The 21,446-nt window shown below is 39.6% G+C and overlaps 1 protein-coding gene across 4 annotated transcripts in view; it reads right to left on the bottom strand.

The window, feature by feature from the left end:
• BMS1 (BMS1 ribosome biogenesis factor) overlaps positions 1-20,399 on the bottom strand; it is a 38,872-nt gene extending 18,473 nt beyond the window's left edge. For 2 of the 4 annotated variants that reach the window (XM_046653957.1, XM_046653960.1), the window contains exons 1-13: positions 20,157-20,176; positions 18,604-18,817; positions 17,463-17,653; positions 16,178-16,257; positions 12,905-13,093; positions 12,124-12,266; positions 11,320-11,441; positions 10,816-11,009; positions 9,400-9,539; positions 6,836-7,584; positions 6,521-6,622; positions 5,452-5,609; positions 3,617-3,698 (exon numbers count right to left, since the gene is read on the bottom strand). In XM_046653957.1, the coding sequence (XP_046509913.1) occupies positions 3,617-3,698; positions 5,452-5,609; positions 6,521-6,622; positions 6,836-7,584; positions 9,400-9,539; positions 10,816-11,009; positions 11,320-11,441; positions 12,124-12,266; positions 12,905-13,093; positions 16,178-16,257; positions 17,463-17,653; positions 18,604-18,779 (2,326 nt within the window). In that variant the 5' untranslated portion in view covers positions 18,780-18,817; positions 20,157-20,176. Of the gene's footprint in view, positions 1-3,616; positions 3,699-5,451; positions 5,610-6,520; positions 6,623-6,835; positions 7,585-9,399; positions 9,540-10,815; positions 11,010-11,319; positions 11,442-12,123; positions 12,267-12,904; positions 13,094-16,177; positions 16,258-17,462; positions 17,654-18,603; positions 18,818-20,156; positions 20,177-20,249; positions 20,307-20,332 lie in introns of those variants that run through there. The other 2 variants (XM_046653958.1, XM_046653959.1) reach the window with 2 other exon arrangements.
• Positions 20,400-21,446: the final 1,047 nt, after the last annotated feature.

Genomic DNA, 21,446 nt, shown 5'->3' with positions numbered 1-21,446 from the left:
AGAAATCTTTTTTCTATTTTCACAAAAACTTCTTAAGGATAAGATAAATTCCAAAAGCTCTTTAAGGCAAAACCGATATATCTAATTTCATTAAAAAAAAAAAAAATTCCAGGGCCGGCCCCAGAGCCTCGTGGGTAAGTCCAGCGCGCTGCGCTTCGGCGACCCGGGTTTGGTTCCAGGCGTGGGCCTACGCCACTCGTCTGCGACCACGCTGCAGCAGCACCCACATACAAAACAGAGGAGGACTGGCACAGATGTTAGCCCAGGACACATATTCCTCAGGAAAAAAATTCTACATAAAAGAATCATAAATAAAGTTAAAATATAAATGTACAGTTAAAATATACATGTTAAAATGAGGGGGGTAAATGTAGCACCTCATTATCACAAAAAGCTAATTTCTCTAACATATAAAGAATTCTTATAAATAAGTAAGAAAAAGATCAATAACAACCCAATAGAAAAATGGGCAAAGCATGTGCAAAGACAATTCATGGAAAAGGAAATACAATTGACCCCTTAAAGACTGCTCAGACTGGAAGAGATCCAATATTTTGTTAGCACTCGTTTATTAACTGTAACAAATGCACCATCCAAATGTAAGATGATAACAATAGGGCAAATTGGATATGAGGTATATAGAAACTCTGTATCATATTCACAACTTTTCTCTAAATCTAAACTATTTTAAAATAAAGCTTATTTCTTTAAAAAAATAGGCAAATGACTTGAACATCTCACAAAGGAAGATATTCAAATGGCCAATAAGCACAGAAAAAGATACTCACTGTCATTAGTCATCAGGGAAATACAAATTAAAACCGCAATGAGACACTATTTCACTCCCACTGGGATGTGAACTGAAAATTCTCATCCTCTGCTGGCGTTCTCTTTGAAGACCTGTGGGGCAGTTTACTTTGTGGTCACCCCATAGAGACAGGATGGACCTCCCACCCCAAATTTGGTTTGGATACTAAGTCAGAGGACAGCCCACCTGCATCAAGAGGATATGGAAAGATTTTTGACTTACATAATTAGTCTTTCTGGGGAGAGCAGAGCAGACTTCCCAAGGTAGTTCAAATATAGTTTGAGAGGGAAAGGAGAATAGCCTGTGGGTGTTAATTGCGTTAGCTGGTGATGCTTGCGTGAGGGCAGGGGTGTACGTGGTTTGAACTCATTCATGGTGCCAAAAGAGGAGCACCTGGGCTTTTTAATCAGCTTGCCCAGATGGAGGACAGGAGGGTACTTAAGAGCTGTCATCAGTCAAACATAGAAATGGAGTCAGACACTATTACAGCTTCTTATCAAGTCGGGCATCCGCCTACTCTATAGTCCAGCCATTCCACTCCTAGGTGTTTACCAAGGAGAAAAGAAAACCAATTTCCACAAAAAAACCTTTGTTTTTTTTCAGAGCAGCTTAACTGTAACAGCCAAAAACTGGAAAAAATGTTCAAAGTAGCCTTAATTGTAATAGCCCAAAACTGCAAACAACCTAAATGGCCATCAAGAGAAAAACAGATAAATAATTGTGACATACCCATGCAACAGAATACTACTCAGCAATAAGAAGAAACAAACTATAACATGAATGAATCTCAAAAAAAGTATGCTAAGTAAAAGAATCTCTAAACAAAAGAAAGTATGTTTTATTATGTAATTCTGGAAAAGGCAAAATTAATCTATAGTACAGAAAGCAGACCATTGGTTGCCACGGGGCTGGTGTGGTTGTGAGGGCAGGGACCGACTGCAAAGGAGCATGAGGGTACTTTCTGTGGGGATGGTACTATTTTATTTCTTGCTTGTAATGGTGATGTATGAGCACATACAATTGTCCAAACTATATTCTTAAAACAGGTGTATTTAATTGTATGCCAAACGCATCTCAACAGGGTTGATTTATTAAAAAGTAAAACATCATGCTGAGGGAAAGAACCCAGATACTAAACACCCTGTGATTACATTTGTAGGAAGTCCCAGATCATGTGATACAAATCTATGGTGATAGAGATCCAAAAGCGGCTGCCTGGGGTAGGGATTGAGCACGGATGATAAAGTGCACAGGCAAACATTTTGAGGGTGATGGGAAATGTTCTTACCCTTGGCTGATGGGTATAGGTGTATATAATTGCCAAAAGTCATTAAGCTATAGCCTAATTTTTAAAAAGCGCCTTCCTTAAAAACAAAAATAAAAAATTTCTAATCCCACAACTAATGAATACAATTAAAAGGAAAAGTCAAACTTCATTAATTTTCTAATCATGAGGTAAACAGAATTGAAAAATAAATCTAAAAGTTATGGAATTAACAAAATAGATAACTTGCAAATCTAACTTTAAAAAAAGGGACAATATTAGAAATGAGCAAGTGCAAGTAACAGATGGCTTATGTGAGTTTTTCAGTAATGGAAACCTGTAAAACAACCCATTTAGTGCAGCGATACAAAAGGGATGTCTATGAGAAAAATAAAAGTAATAAACTCCCCCCCAAAAGACTAATAGATCTAACCACACGATATTTTAAAATGTATGTTTAATGTAACACTAAACAAAATTTAAAAATTAAATGATAAAAAGCAGAAAACAATATTTGCAACAAATGAAGAAGGATAAATATTCTTTAGAGAGTAATTTTACAAATCAGTAAAAAATATATTAACATCTCCTTAGAAAAATGGACAAAGGATACAAACAAGGAATTCAAAGAAATGCCAAAGCCAACACACCTTCAATAAATATTCTCACTTACTCGTAATCAAAGAAATGCCAGTTACAAATAGAAGAAGAAACCATTTTCATCTATTAAATTGGCAAAAAATCATTTCTTATGGTCAGTACTCAATACTGAATGAAAGCAGTAAAATAAGTCCTTAAGATAGACTGCTCAAGGGCACATAACACAACTTTCTGCAAAACTTTTTGGCAACTGCGGTCCACAAAAACGACTCAACAATTCTCACTTTATGAATCTATCTTATGAAAACAAAAAACATGATCCAAGAGTTACTTCAAGGTGGTCCAACACAGGGTTATTTATAATATGGACAAAGTAAATTGCTTAAATGTCAAACAGAACTGTAAAGTGAATTATAATACTTAAATCATAAATATGAAACCTTTGAAAAAATTTAAGGACACGATTTATATAAAGTATAATTATAACTAGGAAAGTTTATATTTATATATACATATAAAATTTTAAATGATTGGAAGGAAATATCTCAAAAGGTTAACAAAGGTTTCTTACAGGTAGTGGAGGCTACGGTACGATATGTACTTTTTATTCTAAATGTTCTACAATGCATATTACCTTTATCATCAAAAGAAATATAAACATTGAGTACATTTTCCACACACAAAAATCTATTTTTAACAAATGCATGATAAAATTTATGGAAAGCCTTCCTTTTTTCCTCAAGGTCCATATCTAATAAGTCAATTAACCAGGTGGGGAAAAGAAGATCACCACGAAAGGAGGAACCAGAATACTACCCACAAGTCCTGTCAGAGTTCCCCAAAGCATTTCACAATTGACCAATATTTTCAACTTTACTGTTAGAGATAACGGAAGAAAATAAAGAGAAGGCAGTCTTCTCTGAAGAATACAGCCCTTTACTTACCGTCTTCTGCTAAGATCTTGGCTGCATCTTTATCCTCTTCCCACTTCCCAGTCACGAAGCAATCTCTGATACTGTTCATAACCTTATACAGAAAAGTCAGCCTGAGTTGACATGCTCCAATCACTCAACAAAACAACTCCTATTAAGTAGTAGTAGTAGGTGACAACTTGCCCTTAAATACTTTCCAAGCCATTTTATGGATATTCTAATTCCAAGTGGGCCTGAGATAGTATACCCTAGATGTAGAGAGTATAACCATAGAGATAAAAATATAAATGTCATAACATTAAGCAGTGGAAAAGGAAAGTACTACTAGCTCCCTTACCTCATAAGTAAACAAATACTAATTCAACAGATTTTCAAAGTTTCTTAGTGTTCCTAAGGTTTTTACATTCTTAATAAATTAATGGATCTAGGCATTGACCATTTACAGTTGCTAACATCACAAGATGATGTTATGTGCTTCCTAATTAAAAAAACACCACCACCTAGGAAGCCAAAAATAAAAATCAAACCTAAATCCAATCAAACTTCTAGATGTGCTGTCTATAAAGGAGCTACAACCATGTGGTTATTTAAATTCTAATTAATCAAGATTAAATAAAACAAATAAAATTAAACATTTAGTTGTTCTGTCTCATTAGCCAGATTTCAAGTGCTCAACAGCCACAAGTAGCCACACTGGACAGTGTATACATAGACTACTTCCATCAACACATTCAGCTTTATTGATATTGCTCTCTATCAATTTATAGGAAATACAGAGGAGAGAGGAGTCTGATAAACTGAACACAGGGATGCAATGCAATCTACAAAATTCAGAATATGAGAAACTCTACAAATCAAATACTTGGTTTCTTAAACAAGTAAAATCTAAGGGCAAAAAAGAGATAGGCAAAGGCAAGGATTATAGATTAAGAGATTTAAAAGGCATAGTGAAAAACAACAACAAAAAAACCTGGTAAAACTACACTATGGTGTTTAATGAGGCAAACTTGGAGGATGAAACTATGAAGAAAAGAAGGAAATGATTACCATAAGAGTTGTGGTTCCCTCTGCAGGGAGAGAGAGGACTATGACCAGGATGGACACATGATGTACTCACCTAGTAAGCCGTTAAGTTAATCAATTGTTTTTATGTGGTCTTCTGTAACCTGATTTACATTTTAATGTAAAAAATGGTTACATAAAATCTCACAAAGTACATAAGTGCTACCCAGTGAATTACAATTGGGAATGTGTGAGTGACTGGGTCTCTCTGAGGAGTGACATTTAAGCCAAACGGAATGATCCAAAGAAGCCAGCCTTGGGGGATCAGAAGAACACTTCAGAAGAGGAAAAAAAGAGCGGGCAAGAGGTCTAAGATGGGAACAAGCCTGGCAAGTTTGAGACCTGAATGAATTCCAGTGTGACTAGAGAGTTGTGAGCAGAAGAAGAAAATTTACCCTTGTCACAGATTTCTGTTTGCTTACGAATAGTAGAAACTCTAAATTTAACTCAGGGACACTAGGTATATCCTAGTTATAAAACACAAAATATTTCAAATGTGTGAAAACTTATGTGCAATGCTTGGAAATAAAGATTAATGCTACTATCCACACTAAAAGTTGAACATTTTCCTTTTCTCAGTAACACATGCACGTGGTCTGACTAAACTCTGAACATGTTATTGCCTAGGATGCAAGAAATATTTACTCCAGTATGTGGTGAAATGCCCTTTTATCTTAGAAAAAGAAAAAGCTAATAACAGGTAGGCAATACTGAAATCACATAATCTTCTTTCAGAAGAATTCCTTTATTCTCAAGTCAAACATGCTATTCACACCCAGCCTTACCTCCTCTAAGTCCCAATCATGAGGAGCCTCCACATGAAATCTGGAGCAGTCCAGAGAGTCGGCCTTGTGCTTACACTCTCTGGCAGGCTGGCTGACACGAAACAACCCTCCAAGCTCTTCCCTGTTATCATCATCATCTTCTTCATTATCCTCTGTCACTAAAAAGACCACCATGATGGAAAAGTGAGAACAAATCCACACTGTAGAGGACTTGGGACTGAGCGTCCCTGTTCAAGGTATGTACGGTAGGGCCCAGGAGCACATCTGCCACAGACAGAGAAAGGCCAAAGAACTACTGTCAACATGTCTGGACCATGTCTGCCCTCCCGCAAGACAGCAGCAAAGAGTCCACCGAGGAGGGAGAATACTAAGGGTTGTGGGAAGAAAGGGACATTTAAAGGCAGGGCTTTCAATTACCATGAAGAGCTTCTCTTGTAGAGTGTTGAGTCTCTAATCATTAAGAGTACTCAGGCAAAACCTGAGTGGAAACAGGTACACACCAATCCTCTGATTTGATGCTCCTGGCTCACATATACTCCTTTGGCCTTGGTCTAATCATGTATTAACAGAGGACCACAATATAAAGTTCACCACTTTATGTTTATTTTTTGCATCATTGATTTACACTTTTTCCAAAACAACATATAAACAGTTTAATAAAATACAACATCAGAGGACAAGGGCAAAAGGGAAAAACAGAATGAGTTACACAGAGTTCTCATTCTAGGAAAGGAAAAATACACATTTACAGGTAGAAATATTTTTCTGGCACTAAATTCTATGCAAAAATTCCCATGTAGGACTTTGTATAGGAGGCATAAAATGATGTAATGGAAAGTATTCTCATCAAAAGTTTTACAGTAAACCCATAAATCTAGTTCATATGATTGATTTATGGTCCTCATGAGCTAATGGCTAAAAACACCTGCTGAATATAAACTATGACAGCCAGGAATATCTTATAGATATCAAAAGTAGCACCCAAATCCTCCAACCAATTCCTCACCCCCTTTTCAGAAAAGAGCCGAAGACACTAAAATGTTTCTAGATCTGAACCAGAGCTCTTTACCTGTTCCATAAATAAGCTTTCGAAGGTTTGGAGTCGCTTGTTGCTGCCTCAGAAAGGCCTCAGCTGCCTTCCTGGAAAGGTCTTCCTTCCACTTGAGGGCACCTGAAAGGACCAGCACTAACATCAGTTAAGTCTGTTTATCTTTCCTCTGTGTTTCAAGCTTACTGCTCATTCATCCTGAAATCCTTTTATGAGGTGCAATATCTGAACTGCTAATAAAATCTCCAAAACAGCAGACCCCCAAATGTAGACTCTATTTGTAGAACATTTTCAGTGTCAAGTTTAAAATGGCAGTTAAATTAAATTTGAGCATACCTGAAGTTTCTGTGGGAAACTTATTTTCTTCCTTGTAACTTTCTTCCTCCCTGAGTAAGTCTTCTACATCACTGGTCTCGTTAATCAAGTTCTCTAATCCCAGCTTCTGACCACTAACCACCTGAGAAGACTCTGGAATCTTTTTTCTAGTAACCTCTTCGTTTTCTGAATCCTCTCCCTCTGTACTGAGAGAGGAGCTTTCTTCAGATTCATCTTCAGATGCAAATGCCTCTTCAGCTGTGCAATGACCTGAATCTGAAGTGGTGAGGATTGCTTTTTTCATTGTCAAAGACTTCTCTGGATTCAAACTGTCACTCAAACCTGCTTTACTACCTTCTCCAGCAGCCTTAGATTCTAAAATATCCCTCTCTCCTTCTGAAGTGGAATCCTCTTCTTCACTGCTTTCATCGGCTTCCCCTGCTTCTTCTTCCTCTGAGCTCCTCTCAAGGTCATCGTCACTATCAGCAAATGCTGGCAAATCCACCTCAACATCTTCTTCCATCTCCTCAAGTCTCTGCCGTTTGACACCTTTCCCAGTCATATACTCTTTATCAGCCATTTCAGCATCCTCCTCTTTTTCTGTTTCATCATCACTAGAGCTATTTTCCAAGCTGTCACCTTCGGACATTTCTTCATCATCTTCATCATCGCTATCTCCAGACTCATCTTCTTCATCTCCAAAAATGGCTTTCCGACGGACTCGACCAGTTTTCAAATCCATCTGCTTTTCCTCTTTTGGCATCCACAGCCTATATCACCAAGTAAATGCAAAATAATTCAATTTGTACAATAATTGGCCAATCTAGAAATGGCAAGTCAATACATATGCAAAGAATTAGAAAATAATGTCAAGGAATGGCTTTAAATGACATAGCATAACAAGTGATTCGATAATACTGGAAGAATTAATAAGCAAACTCATGCACAATTCCCTAATGCCACTCTTCAAAACAACTTATAAAGAGAAGCAGGAGACAACTTTTTTTCCTAAAAAAAAGGTCTAATTTTAGGAAAAAACTGCTCAGAAGGGAAGTGAGTGTTTAATAGATCTTTTAGAAGATGGATCATTTCCAGATGGTCCTTAGAGAAATGGCTGAATCCAGGTCCACGGCAGGGAAAGTACAAAGTAAGCCTGGAACATCTTGTGTCAGAAAGCAAGGAAGTACTCAAAGACTAATGGGGACATGCCAAAAGGACACAAGAGGCAGACAGAAGGGACAATATAGAATAACTTTGAAATAACGATAGTCATCGGATAATAACAAATGGAATTTTTAAAAAAAGTTTACTAGTCAACAGTGATACTAAAATAAAGGGGTGGAAGTGAAAGCCCGTTGTTAAAGAATGCCAGCTAACAAATGTAGAAGGAGAAAGATTAAGAACATTGCCACTTTGAAATCACCTATGCAATACCTGATAAAGGGTCATCATCGAGATGCTAAAACCAGAGGATAAAATAAACTAAGAAGCTACTAATGTAGCAGTGTATATAAAACTGCTGTATATAGAAAACTGAAAAAACCCATTAGGAAAATACTAAAAATTGTACTAAAAGAGGACAGATAAGTTAGAATGCACCAATAATAACAAAATGATAACTATGTAAAAAGACTATAGAAAGAAAATGCTCACAACACAGATACGAACATTTTACATGTATTGTGACTGTAACTGTGAGAAAGAGTATACATGGGGACAAGCATGGCTAAAGGAATACTCAAAAGAAGAAAATAGCTACTAACATTGATTGTAATAATGGGATCTTTTAGTGAATACTTCTTACCTGCCAGACATCATGCTAAGGAGCTTATGTCCACTATTGTATTTAATCATCACAACAACTACGAGATATTAGGAAATTGAGGTTTAGAGCAACCAATTTCCCCAAACTAGTAGGTCTATTGCACTTAACTACCATGCTATATCATCTGCTAGTTAGAGCGCAGCAGATAGTTGTTTCCAAAAAAATTTCCCTTCATTTGGATATATTTATAATAAACTATAAACTCAATAATCTCAATCATTTTCAGACTGATTTTTATTGAGAGTCATAAATCACCACAATAAAGCCAAACATCCACTATAAGGTATACAAATTCCCAATCCAGACTGAAAATAATTCACATTAGCCAGATATTAGTGGAAATCAACCCACAGGAGATACTACAATGCAATCTAATTACAACTTTTAGAGACAAGCTATGTGGCTTCTGGACAGCCACCTGTACAGGCTCCCTGACTCTGCTTGTTCTCTGGATTCTAAAAGAAAGCCAAATGACCTCAGGTTTCCTAAGAAACAAAAAGCAACCTACGGAAAAGGTTTTGTGATATCTGAGGAATATTCTGGGTCTGTTAAAAACTGACTCTTGTACACTATTTCAAGAAAATACTTCCATGTAATGTCACATAAGTGAAGAGCCCTCAGAAACGTAGGCACACACAAGCAAAGCAAAACAAAACCACCTGGAATGAATTCCAACAAAATGTGTTATGACGGCAGAGTTATGGGCGATATGGTCTTCTGTGATATATTTTATTAAAAATAGAAAAAAAAGGACACTTACCCTTGATTATCTATATCCTCTGACCCCAGTGGTTTTGAATCAGAAAAAAGTGTCACTCTACTTGAAGCCATCTTGGCATCGATAGTGGAATGGGTGGAAATGAGACTCTGGACCAGTTCATGGGTGGGCCTTGTCTCGTCCTGTCAAGGCCATCAAGAAAGGGAGAGTGAGGAACACACAAGGATTCTGAAGAGACACACTGGTTTCAATCAGTTTCTCAAAATTACCCTAAACATAGGGGCTGGCCCCGCGGCCGAGTGGTTAAGTTCGCGCGCTCCGCTGCAGGCGGCCCAGTGTTTCGTCGGTTCGAGTCCTGGGCGCGGACATGGCACTGCTTGTCAGACCACGCTGAGGCAGCGTCCCACATGCCACAGCTAGAGGAACCCACAATGAAGAATACACAACTATCTACCTTTGGGGGCTTTGGGGAGAAAAAGGAAAAAATAAAATCTTAAAAAAAAATTATCCTAAACATAGTTCCTGAGCTTTCTTACTGCCTAAAAAAAACAATTCTTACAAAAGCCTAAAATTGATCTGTCTTCATTAAACTTTTCCAAAGGTCATGGAGTATACAACCTGATAACCTTAGTACTAAGCTAGGAAAATCTTAGGTGCCAATGCTACAGAAAGCATTTTTTTTAGCCCAATAAAATCCCATTTCAGAACAAAGAAATAAAAATCTGGAGACCATTTAAAAAAAAATTGTGCTACCGTTTGATTAAAAAATTTCACTTCAAGGGTTCGCTGCATAGAAAGATCTCTCCCAATGAGCAAAGCTGCACGCATGACGGTGCTCACTGCAGCACGGCCCAAGCCAGGGGGCAGGGGTGGGACCCGTGGCCCTCTGAGGGGTGCTTCAGTAAACGAGGCTTAGCTGTACAATGAAGTACTGCACAGCTTAAAGAGACCGAAGCAGCTTACAAATACTAACAGGGAACGATGGCATCACATATTCTTAGGTGCCCCAAAACGTTGCAAAAGCATTTATAGTCAGATTCCATGTAACAAATATTACTTCCCTCTCTCACACCCACAAATACCATATATATGTATATTTGTATACATATATAATAATCTAAATACATAGAATATAATCTAAATAGATATGTTTATGTTTAGAGAAAAACAGAAAAAAAGAGAAAGACCAAAGAGAGCTAGAAAACACACTGATTTTGTATACAGAGACAGGAAGTACGGTGCCAGACTGCCTGCACTGCTCACGCTGGGAGACGCAAGATCCATGTGTCTTGGCATCAGGGAGGTATGGAGGACACGACTCTTACTTTCTGCCTGGTGCAATTAAGTATTCTGTATATTTACAATGTGCATTGTGGCCTTTATCATAAATATGAATAAAGATAAAAAGCTTCAGTAAATAAAAGCTGACTACATTACTTCCTGCAACCTCTCTCTCACCGATTCCTGGAAACCATGGCTGCCACCAAGGTCGACATAGACAGCATCTTTGTCATACAGCACACCACCAACTCCAGAGAGAGGTGCGTAAACCAACTTCTCCTTCTCATTTAAACAGCGCTTCTTTTGTTGTTCAGGAAGTGCACAAGGGTCTGGGAGGAAACTGACATCACTCACAGCAAAATCTCCTACACCTGGAAGACAGAGACGGGAAGACGGCTTTAGCTGATGGGTGTACTGACTGTCGGTAAAAATGGCCCAGTCGAAAGGCTTCAACCACGACAAGCACATTGTTTGGCACTGTGCCTCTCGGGCCAAACACCACCATCAGAGCAGAGGGGATCCGGTCAACTCAACACCTTTGCTGGCCGATGCAGAGCTGGGTTACTCTTAAAACTTCCAGCAATGTGGCTCTATCTTATTCAGTCCTTTTTCAGTTTTCCTGAGAAAAGAAGTCATCCCAGGAGTTTTACAAATACAGTGTATTTTACAAGAAAAGCATACCTGGCATGTGAATTTGGCTTCTATTTTTCAAGTGTGCTCCTCTTAAGTAACCGTAAAGAGACACCTTTCGGTCACACTTGATATTTGTTCGGATATCTTCTGGGTTTGTCAAATCTTCCATCCTAGAGAAATAAAAAGCAATTATACACCAGAAATGAATGTCAGAGTTCTTGTACCTCCCTTAACGTGTCAATGATGCATCACATTCGCTAGTTCACTAAATATGCTGCTTAGAAAATTATTAAATTCAGAAATAAGGAAGCACAGTTAACCATCTACCAGAGGAAAAGGAGCCAACACATGACTGCATCTCTCTCACAAGAAATGAGAAGTGACATGCACTAGGGGTTGAGGAAGAGTAGAGAAAATATCCCAAAAAACCCTTTATGAAAGAGGATTAAGCTGTGATCTGGGTTTTTTAGTGTGGCTTGGATTTTACAAGTGGAGAAAGGGTACTCCAGGCTGAGAAAACAATATGAAAAAAAGCCTAAAGGCAGGAAAGCACAGGGCACATCTGAGTGACTGGAGCACCACAGTCCAAAGACAGTATCACTGAAAGTTAAGGCTGAAAAGGCAGGATAGGCCACATCCTGCGGCCTTAAATGCTTCAAAATCCTCATTTTCTGAACATTTCACACTTTACTCTCAAAACTACAGCATCTTTAAAAATACAAAAAAAGTAGATATTTTCCATCAACTACATTAAAAAATAAGCAGAAAATAAACCTTATTACTATTCTTTTTTAACCTTTTTAGCTTTGAAATATGTAGGCCAGGAAGAAAATGTTTGCATTCACTTTTTACCTGTCTACCAGGATATAAGGGTGAGAGGTTTGCCATGTAAGAGGCCTAAACTTCATAACTGTAATAAAACGGCCCAGATTGTGTATTTCTTGGTTTTGATATTCTCCATGTACCATTCCAGAGAGGTAGAACAGCTTGGCACCCTAAACATAAAAAAAAAATTAATTAATTAAATTCTTGTCGATATTGCACCAAAATAAAGGTCTCTAAATGAGAAGCAATCCTAAGAAAGGGCGACTTCTAGCAAATCACTGTGCAATGCTTCCAGAACTTCTCTGGCTTCTTTTCAGGACTCCTCTTATTAGGGTTTCATAGGGGCAGAACGGCAAACACATTCAGTTTCAAGACTGCTCTCCAGTCAAGCAGTGGCATCGGTCTACAGTACTGCACAGAGAGGGCAGTGAGGCCTGTGAGCACAGAAAAAGTTCTGTGACTGCTGGGCCTCAGTAGTATGGAGGGGAGGCAGGAGTAGCAATATGTGTGCACCACAGTTCCTGGTCCCATAACTAGGAGATACTTCAGAGAAACTCTATTAAATCACAAATCAAAAACACTCAGAGTCAGACACAACCTGGTGCTGGGGGATATGGAGACAAATGACACACCCCAGGAGGTCTGCAATCAAGACTACATCGTGGAAATATTCCACGGACTATGAACAGACACATAAAGGAAACTCAGGAGGTGAATCCTGTAAAGATGTTTGTTAATCTCTCTTACTCATCCTGTCTATTTTTAAAGGTTAACAGTATTAGTATTCAATAATTAATTCTCTTCCTACCGGGTAAACTTCTGTCCAGAACCTGTGTTTTAATCGTTTCTTTGTCTTCTTCAGTTGTTTATTATACTTGAAGGAATCTAGGTGAGTGAGAACGCCCATAATTTTAGGAAAGCCATGTACTTGACAGATGTTTAGAAACTCAAATGTTTCCATTTCAAAGCCAAAGCTGGCATCTATAAGCATCAGGACCTAAAAACAGAAAACACAATTTCTCAAGGAAGCTACTCAAAACAGATCATCAGCAACTATGACCTGTGGGCCAAATATGGCCCATCACCCATTTTATAACTCAAGTTTTACTGGAACACAGCCATGTTAACTCATTTATGTATTGTCTACAGCTGCTTTTGCACTACAATGCAAAATTAATTAGTTGCAACAGACACTATGATCCACAAAGCCTAAAATATTTACTATCTGGCACTTTACAGAAAAAGTTTGCCAACTCCTGCTCTAGACTAAATCAAATGATTACTTAGGAATCACCATGACAGAGAAAACACCAGGCTTTGACTTGCTCTAAAAGGCAACCATGAGACAATATCCACCATGATATAAACTTCCATTTTAAGAATTTGGATACATGAGAAATAACTCAGAAAAAGCTGGGTCTAATTGGGTCTTCATTTGAAAAGTACTCACTTCAAGAAATAAAGGGGTTTTTTTTGGTGAGGAAGACTGCCCCTGAGCTAACGTCTGTGCCAATCTTCCTCTATTTTCCATGTGGGACGCTGCCACAGCAAGGCTTGATAAGTCATGTGTAGGTCCATGCCAGGCATCCCAACTGGTGAACCCGGGGCTGCCGAAGCAGAGCGCATGAACTTAACCACCACACAACTGGGCAAGCCCCAGAAATAAAGTTCTTTGTAAGGTATTTTTAAGCCAAATAACAGATCCCTGACACCCAAAAAAGGAGAGGAAGTGGTGATCAATGAAAAATTTCAAAAATGTATAGAGGGGCCAGCCCCATGGCTCAGTGGTTAAGTTCGTGCACTCTGCTTTGGTGGCCCAGGGTTCGCCAGTTCGGATCCTGGACAGTGACCAAGCACCGCTCACCAGGCTGTGCCGAGCCAGCGTCCCACATAGAGGATCTAGAAGAACCTACAACTAGGATATACAACTATGCACTAGGGGGCTTTTGTGAGGGAAAAAGAGTAAGATTGGCAATAGATGTTAGCTCAGAGCCAATCTTCAAAAAAAAAAAAAGTATAGAAAATCATTTTTGTTTCAATCTTCTCACGGGGGAAAAAAGGTTTTTGCTGGGAAATCTGTAGTAGGAAAACTGTATCTTATATGTTAATCTGTAATAAGCAAATTGCTCAGAAACTAAAAAGAAGACTACCAGTTTAGAACTGAGTCAAAGAACAGTAAAGTTATAAATGGTAATCTATAAGAGAATATAAGTGGACAAGTTCAATTTTTAAAATTTATGACTCTTCAAACATGCAAAATAATTTCAGAGTTGATTCCTGCAGACTTCTAGTTTTAAGATATTAAAGACATCTCTATTTTCATATTTGTGTAGCTAACTAGAAAAAAATTTTTTTTTTAAACTTATCTTTGATCAAACCAGAGAACATTCATTGCCCTAAACTGCAAACACAGGAAGGTGGCCACCGAGCACTGTGAGACAGCCTAGCTGCCACTGCAGACTACAGGCCAAGCTGGCACATGGAGTTCTCCAACACCACCAGAAGAGGTCGAAGGTGAGTGGGGTGGCTGTGGACTATCCCTATACCCCATTTGATACCACAGACCGCCAAGCGGCAAACAATTAACAGTAGGGTTAGAAGAATAGCAAACAGTCTTTGGTCACCTAAAGTAAGCCTGTATTACTCCTCCAATGCACAGACATGTGCACGCACACACAAATCCATGCATTATGTGAGCCTTCACTGTGACTTAGGAGGCTTTATGACAACCTAGAGCAATCAATACAAGCCAGGTCAAACAAATCTTGGTACATACAACGGAATACTTTAAAAAAAATGGGGTTGAGCTACAGTACTTATTACATACCTCCAAGACACATTCAGTGAAAAAAAGCAAAGCACAGAACAGTGTATATAATAAAGAGTGTGTGCTTTAAAAAGGTTGCATGTGTATTTTATATATGTATCTAGAAGGATACTGCTGAGAGGAACTAAGAGACTAGGGGTCAGAATAAGGAAAGAGAAAACATGAATTGTGCGTAGCCTGTAGTGCAGTTTGAACATTTTACCAAAAGTGTTGTGTTCCTTTTTAAATCTTAAAAAGATTTATACAAAGGCATCTTTCTTAATATGTGTATGTTTCTAAAATTAGAGACTTGGTATATTTTACGTAAAAGAGAAACTAATGACTCATGCTGAACTATTTCAATCATTTCAAATATACAAGGCTTAATAAGTTTATACTATTTTGTGCTGATAATAACACTTATTTTTATTAACAGTAGCATTACATGTTCAAAATTTGAGTGATATTTAGTTTTCTGACATTAAAATGGCACAGTTGTAAGATCTATATTAAATTACTTTTGATTTTATATTTTAGGAGACTTTCTGAGCCAAAGGAAGTCACCAAACAGCTTGTCAGAAAGTGTTGAATCAAAAAAACAAGGTATCTGTTACCCTACACCTCCTAATCAATATGGCTTAAATTTTTTTTCATTTGGCTTTATCTTTGCTAGTTTAAAAGGTAATTAATGAACATGACCATTTTTGTAAATGTAATGGAGGCTGCACAAGTTCCATATGCTGAGTACTGTCTAGATTTTCTATTACAAACTCTGACAACTTCTCAAGGTAATCCATGTACTTAATCATTAAGCATGGAGGTTCTGCCACCATTAAGAGCAGAGCTCCCATCCTCAGACAAATTACTTAACTTCTGGGAGCCTCAGTTTCATCATATATAAACTGGAGATAATACCTACTTACCTCTAAGGCACACTAGGGGATTAGATGAGCTAAATTTGTAGAAAGCTGTTAGCACAGTGCCTAATAAGGGTCCAAGAAATGGTACTATTATATATGTGAGCTTTTTATTAGTTACGTCCATTAAAGGTTTTCGCCATCCTGTGGTTAGCTTTAAGATTTTAGAATACAATTCACCGTGCATATTCCATTTTTATTATAACAATTATCATCATCATCAATTCAAACAAATCTACCGTATCCTTGATGATACTCACCATTCGTTTAATAATCATAAACTTTTCTTCCCTTCAACATGGGATAAATAACTTATCACGCGGCTGTAAAGAAACCCAGGTTGCCTCCACTGACTTACCAAATCTGCTACTTTAGCCAGATCAATCATCACGTTAATGTCACACCCACATTCAATAATGGTGAGTCTGCGCTTTTTACCTATGAGTGAAAAGATGAAAATTTTATTTTATTTATTTATATTTTTGAGGAAGATTAGCCCTGAGCTGCCATCTGCCGCCAATCCTCCTCTTTCTGCCGAGGAAGACTGGCCCTGAGCTAACATCTGTGCCCATCTTCCTCCACTTTACCTTATGTGGGATGCCTGCCATAGCATGGCTTGACAAGTGGTGCGTAAGTCCGCACCCGGGATCAGAACCAGCAAACCCTGGGCCGCCGAAGTGGAACATGTGAACTTAACCACTGCACCACAAGGCTGGCCCCTGAAAATTTTACTTTTAAAAAATCTTGGAAAAAATCTATCCATTAACTCAAATTATCATTTTTAACTACATCCACTAAAGCATCACATATACTTATAGAAGTATGCCAGAAGTTCATTCTTATAGGAGAAAAGTGATGAAACAAAATAAATTCCATCTTGGTTTTCTTGCTATGTTCTCTAATTTTAAACTAGTATCAAAAGTCCACCCATACGAATAAAATACTCAAACTGGAACAGGCAGACAAGCAGGCTTGATGACAACCGTGATCCTGCTGTTTAGCAGCAGACCAATGTTTCTATTTCTATCAAAGTTTCCTGTGTTCCCACCAGAGCTAAAAACATTCTCAAACCTAATGTAACAGAATGTTCATGTAACAATCATTATTTCTAAATTAAGTTAAAAGAAATCAGTAAAGACAATAGGAATGCTTTAAAGATAAAGAAAAGCTTCAGTCCAACTATATTATTGCTATAATAAATTTCAGATTCTACCATTGCCATTTTGGGAATTTGTTTCGTCTTCTCTCTTAGATCACACAGGACAAACTTCCTCACTTCCACAAGAATGTGGCTTCATGAGGGCAAGCAGGTGTGCCCAGTGCACAGCAGGTACTCACTATCTGTGAAATACCTTCAGGTGCTCCCCATGGCCAAGCCAGCCTGCCAGGCCTGTCAAGCCTTTCCGAAGAGCACACTTGGCAAATCCATATAGCAGTCAGAGTAAGGTATACATCTACATCATTATTATCCCTGGGAATCTATCCTTTTCTGAAGCTACAGGCAACTCAGCAAAAGTACGAGAGATGAACTGAAGTGACAATATTACTTTAACATTTACCAGTCAAGAAAATGTTCAACAAAGACATGCATGTCCCTCAGATGATAACACTTGCCACGACAGTCTGTGGCAGCACCCTCCTACCTGACACGATTGTTACGGGCCCTCTGATCTCTGTCAACTTCTGCCTGGTAAAATTCCGAATAAGGCACTGAATCAAAGTGCTCTTTCCAACTTTTGGAGGCCCCATCACCACCACCACTATTGGTGGGGGCTCTAGTGGAGTTCGATCAACCACTGGAATGTGATGCTTTTTTGTCTTCAAATCCTGAGTCCTATTTGTAAAAAAAAAAAAAAAAAATTAAATTCACTTCTAAAATATAAAAAGCCTCATCCTTATAAGTAAAGATTTTAAAGAGAGCAAAACAGACAATATATGGAGACCACAGACTTGTTAACTCCTGGCCCCAGGTATTTGGATTAAAGTGGACTACACTTCAGTACATATATTAACAGATTGACTTCAACAGTACAGACTAGTGAAAACTATACACATTTTACACCTGATTGTTTTATTAGTTGACTGTACCAGTTTAAAAAGAAAACAAAACAAAAAAGGCCAACATGGAGGCACTGTATCATAATGAATAAGAACAGAGGCTTTGGAGTTAAATTTGGCCGTCCTACTAGGAGAATTCAATTCAATAATGTTTAAAGCACACTGCCTGGCATATAATAAAGACTCACTAAATAAAGCTATTTAACACTACATATTACAATTATATGAAACATATCCAGAAAAAAACACAAGCACACCTATTACAATAGAAATTATTTAAAGTTTATGAACAAACAAATTCTCTAAAGAAAAACTCTTGGGGTCAGCCCCGTGGTGCAGTGGTTAAGTTCACACACTCCGTTTTGGTGGCCTGGGTTTGGATCCCAGGCACAGACCTACAGCCTGCTCGCTAAGCCACAACATGGTGGTGTCCCACATACAAAGTAGAAGAAGACTGGCAGAGATGTTAGCTCAGGGACAATCTTCCTCACCAAAAAAAAAGCTCTCAACCTTTTCTCTTGGGCCGAAAATGCCAAACAGTGTGCAGATGCTGACAGCAAGGTGGCTTCCACAGGAAAGACTTCTCTCCTCTTATTAAAAGAAATATGGCACCATCCCCATGTCCTTCAGACCTGGAATAGACTCATGAATCCAATGTCATCTGGAAAGGCTCCTACTCTCTAAAAAGAATAAATGGAAGAACCACTAGACTCCAGCTAAACATACCTGTGAAAGGATCGAGCCATCCGCACAGCAGACTGCACTGCAAAAGCTTTGGGGTTTCTCTTCCGCGCATCTTCCTCGTCTCCAAGTTGGAGATCCTGCAGGTGCCGTTTCCTTTTCTTCTCAGCTTTGGGCCCACTGTTTTTCTTTCTGTGTTTCTTCTGGTCCTTAGTCTCCATAGTGGCTTTTTACCAATTCTCAAGTAACTCTAACCCACCTAGAATTGGGTGAAGGTAGGGGAAACATTTTACAATCCAGATAATACCCAGGAAAAACAGTAAAATTCATTTACTTCTTTATGAAAAGATATGTATTTGTTCACCCAAGAGGGATAGAAACTGCTTAATATTATCCCCAATTTCACTTCTCTCTGTTATGAGATAAATTAAATTAGTTACCTCTGCTTAGGTTACTCTTTATTCATTGTAAGTGTCTACACCAGCACTGTCCATTTCTGTAATGATGGAAATATTCTATATCTATACTTTTCAACCACTAGCCACATGTGGCTACTGAGAACTTAAAATGTACCTAGTGAAAATGAGAAATTGAATTTTTAATTTTATTTATTTCATTCAATTCTAAATTTAAATAGCCAAGTATGACCAGTGGTTACCATACCAGATAGCTGAGGCCTAAATATCAAGTGGACTAAAGAAGTGGTTTCCAAACCTAAACTGTTTTTAAGATATTTTATTTTAAAAAATTAAAGCACTTTAATAACCCTCCAACATGACGGCAGTATTACTTTTAGTGTTTGTTGACTCTGTAAAACTTTTAAATTACAATAATCGTCTATTTACATTAAAAGTGAGTATCTATGTGTGCGAAATATGATTCTGGATGATGCCGGGAGACTACATGGATTTGCAGAAACCCTTACAATAATTTCTGAGAGTTCCAGGAATTCACGACCCACAAACTGGGAACCATTGGATTAGTGAGTTTTTTAGGAAATAAGGCTGCACACAATCCAAGCGCTTGGTTAAAAACAAGGGGGAGGAGGGGCCACTTCATTCAATTACGGTACTGAATTGATTTCAGCTCAATAAACATTTGTGTCTGCCTATGACGTGCCAGGAGATGGCTACAGCTATGATGTGGCCAATGAAGAACATCCAAATGTCTTCCGTGTGTATTAAGGCCCACATCAAAAGGCTACACTGTAGGAGGTCAGTCAGCGATTTCCCACGGCCACACACCAGCGGCATAGAAAGTCCATATACACCAGCATAATGTCAAGAAACACTGGCTGGGAGCTAGGAGAGCTGGGCTCTAGGAACGCTTACAAACTAAACAGCTGTGTGATTTCAGAGATATTATTTTTCTTCTCTACTATATTTGGTTCCGAACTTGTACGGATGCCTTTCTCCCAGCGAGGGGGCGGGGAGCGGGGCGCCGGGGAAGCGGGACAATTTGGAGTCAACACATCGGACTCAGGTCTACGTCACTTGCTAGATTACGCCGCCATCAAACGACCCCTCATCTCTCCCCGCCACCTCCCCTCCCCGTCTGGGCTGTCTGCACCGATTCATTCAGCCACTCCCCCCAACAACCTCGGAGCACTTCTCCGGCAGGTACGAAATACGCCTGTCCAGCGCATGAGGCGCTCCTCGGGACTGTCCGGGAGGATCGAGGGAAGACCTTACCACGCGCGAGACTCGAGATCCTCCCAGAGCCTCAGTCCCGGGGACCCCACTACCACCACCTCCCCCCAGCCAGCGGCCGTTACCGAGTTCACACTTGCTACTCCGGCTCAGGCCCGCATGGACAGCGCCGGAAACGGAAATGCACTGTGCGCGCGGCCTCTACACGCCGGCGGGGAACAAATAGACAGAAGAAAGAGACCGGCGGACTTTCAGGGAAAAGCCGGAAGGCAGGCTTGTGATTGGCTAAGGGCGGGCGCAGACGGAGTCTGCGCTGTGCGCTCCACCTGGAGCCACGCCCCGCCACGCTCCACCCCGCCCCAGGACGGCTGGCGCCCCTGGGCCAGTGGCCGTTTGGAGAACAGTGCGTGAGCTAGTCACGCCTGAGTCCTCCTGGAGGCCGCGGCGACAGCGCGGTGTGGAACCCGTTCTTTGGTGCGGGACAAAAGCCGGAAGTAACATATTTAGCTCTGGTCACCGGGGAGTCACCGCGCCTGTCCCCTCCGAAAGCCTCAGGCATCACGTTCCCCAACTGCCTAAAGGAATATCTCCTGGTTGGGAGTCGCTCTGGCTCGTCCACTTGCTCATCTTTAAAGATGACAGAGCTGGAGACTTCTCAGGCTTCCTTAGTGCTATAATTCCCTCTTTTCCCAGGACCAACAGACTCTGAGGACAGGGACAAACTCTGACCCTGCATGAAATTCCTGGGAGACGGGCTTTCCCTGGGGAAACGCAGCCTCTTGCAGTTTTCTTCGAGCGCAGGTTTGCCTTCCCAGGGCTCTGCCCATTCCCACCTGAGGGACACTTTGGAGTTCATCTAACCCCCATCTCAGGTGAGCTGGGATGCTCTTTGCCTACAAAGCTAGGTGCATTTTCAGAGTTTGTATCTCCCTCTTGTCTTGGAGGTTTTCTTTTCAATATGATCCCACCAGTGGTCCCGAGGCAGTTCTTCTACCCCACAAAACTAGGCTTACTCTGTAACTGAGACTCCCTGTGGTTCATGCCTTTTCACACGGGGCTTGTTCTCTCCCTCGGCATCCACCGTGCACTCCGCTGTGCTAGGGAGGCTACCGCACAGGGCACACACTTCCCTCATCTGTGAAGACCTTACAATTTTGTAACTCTCTCCAACACGACCCCTCTTACTTCTTGGAGATCTTGGTGTACAGGTATGTAATCCTTCTAACATCCTCTGGGTTC

The sequence above is a fragment of the Equus quagga genome, chromosome 2 (genome assembly GCF_021613505.1).
Source record: "Equus quagga isolate Etosha38 chromosome 2, UCLA_HA_Equagga_1.0, whole genome shotgun sequence".
Classification (NCBI taxonomy): Eukaryota; Metazoa; Chordata; class Mammalia; order Perissodactyla; family Equidae; genus Equus; species Equus quagga.
Note: the sequence above shows the minus strand (reverse complement) of the source record. Positions and strands in the feature narration are given on the sequence as shown.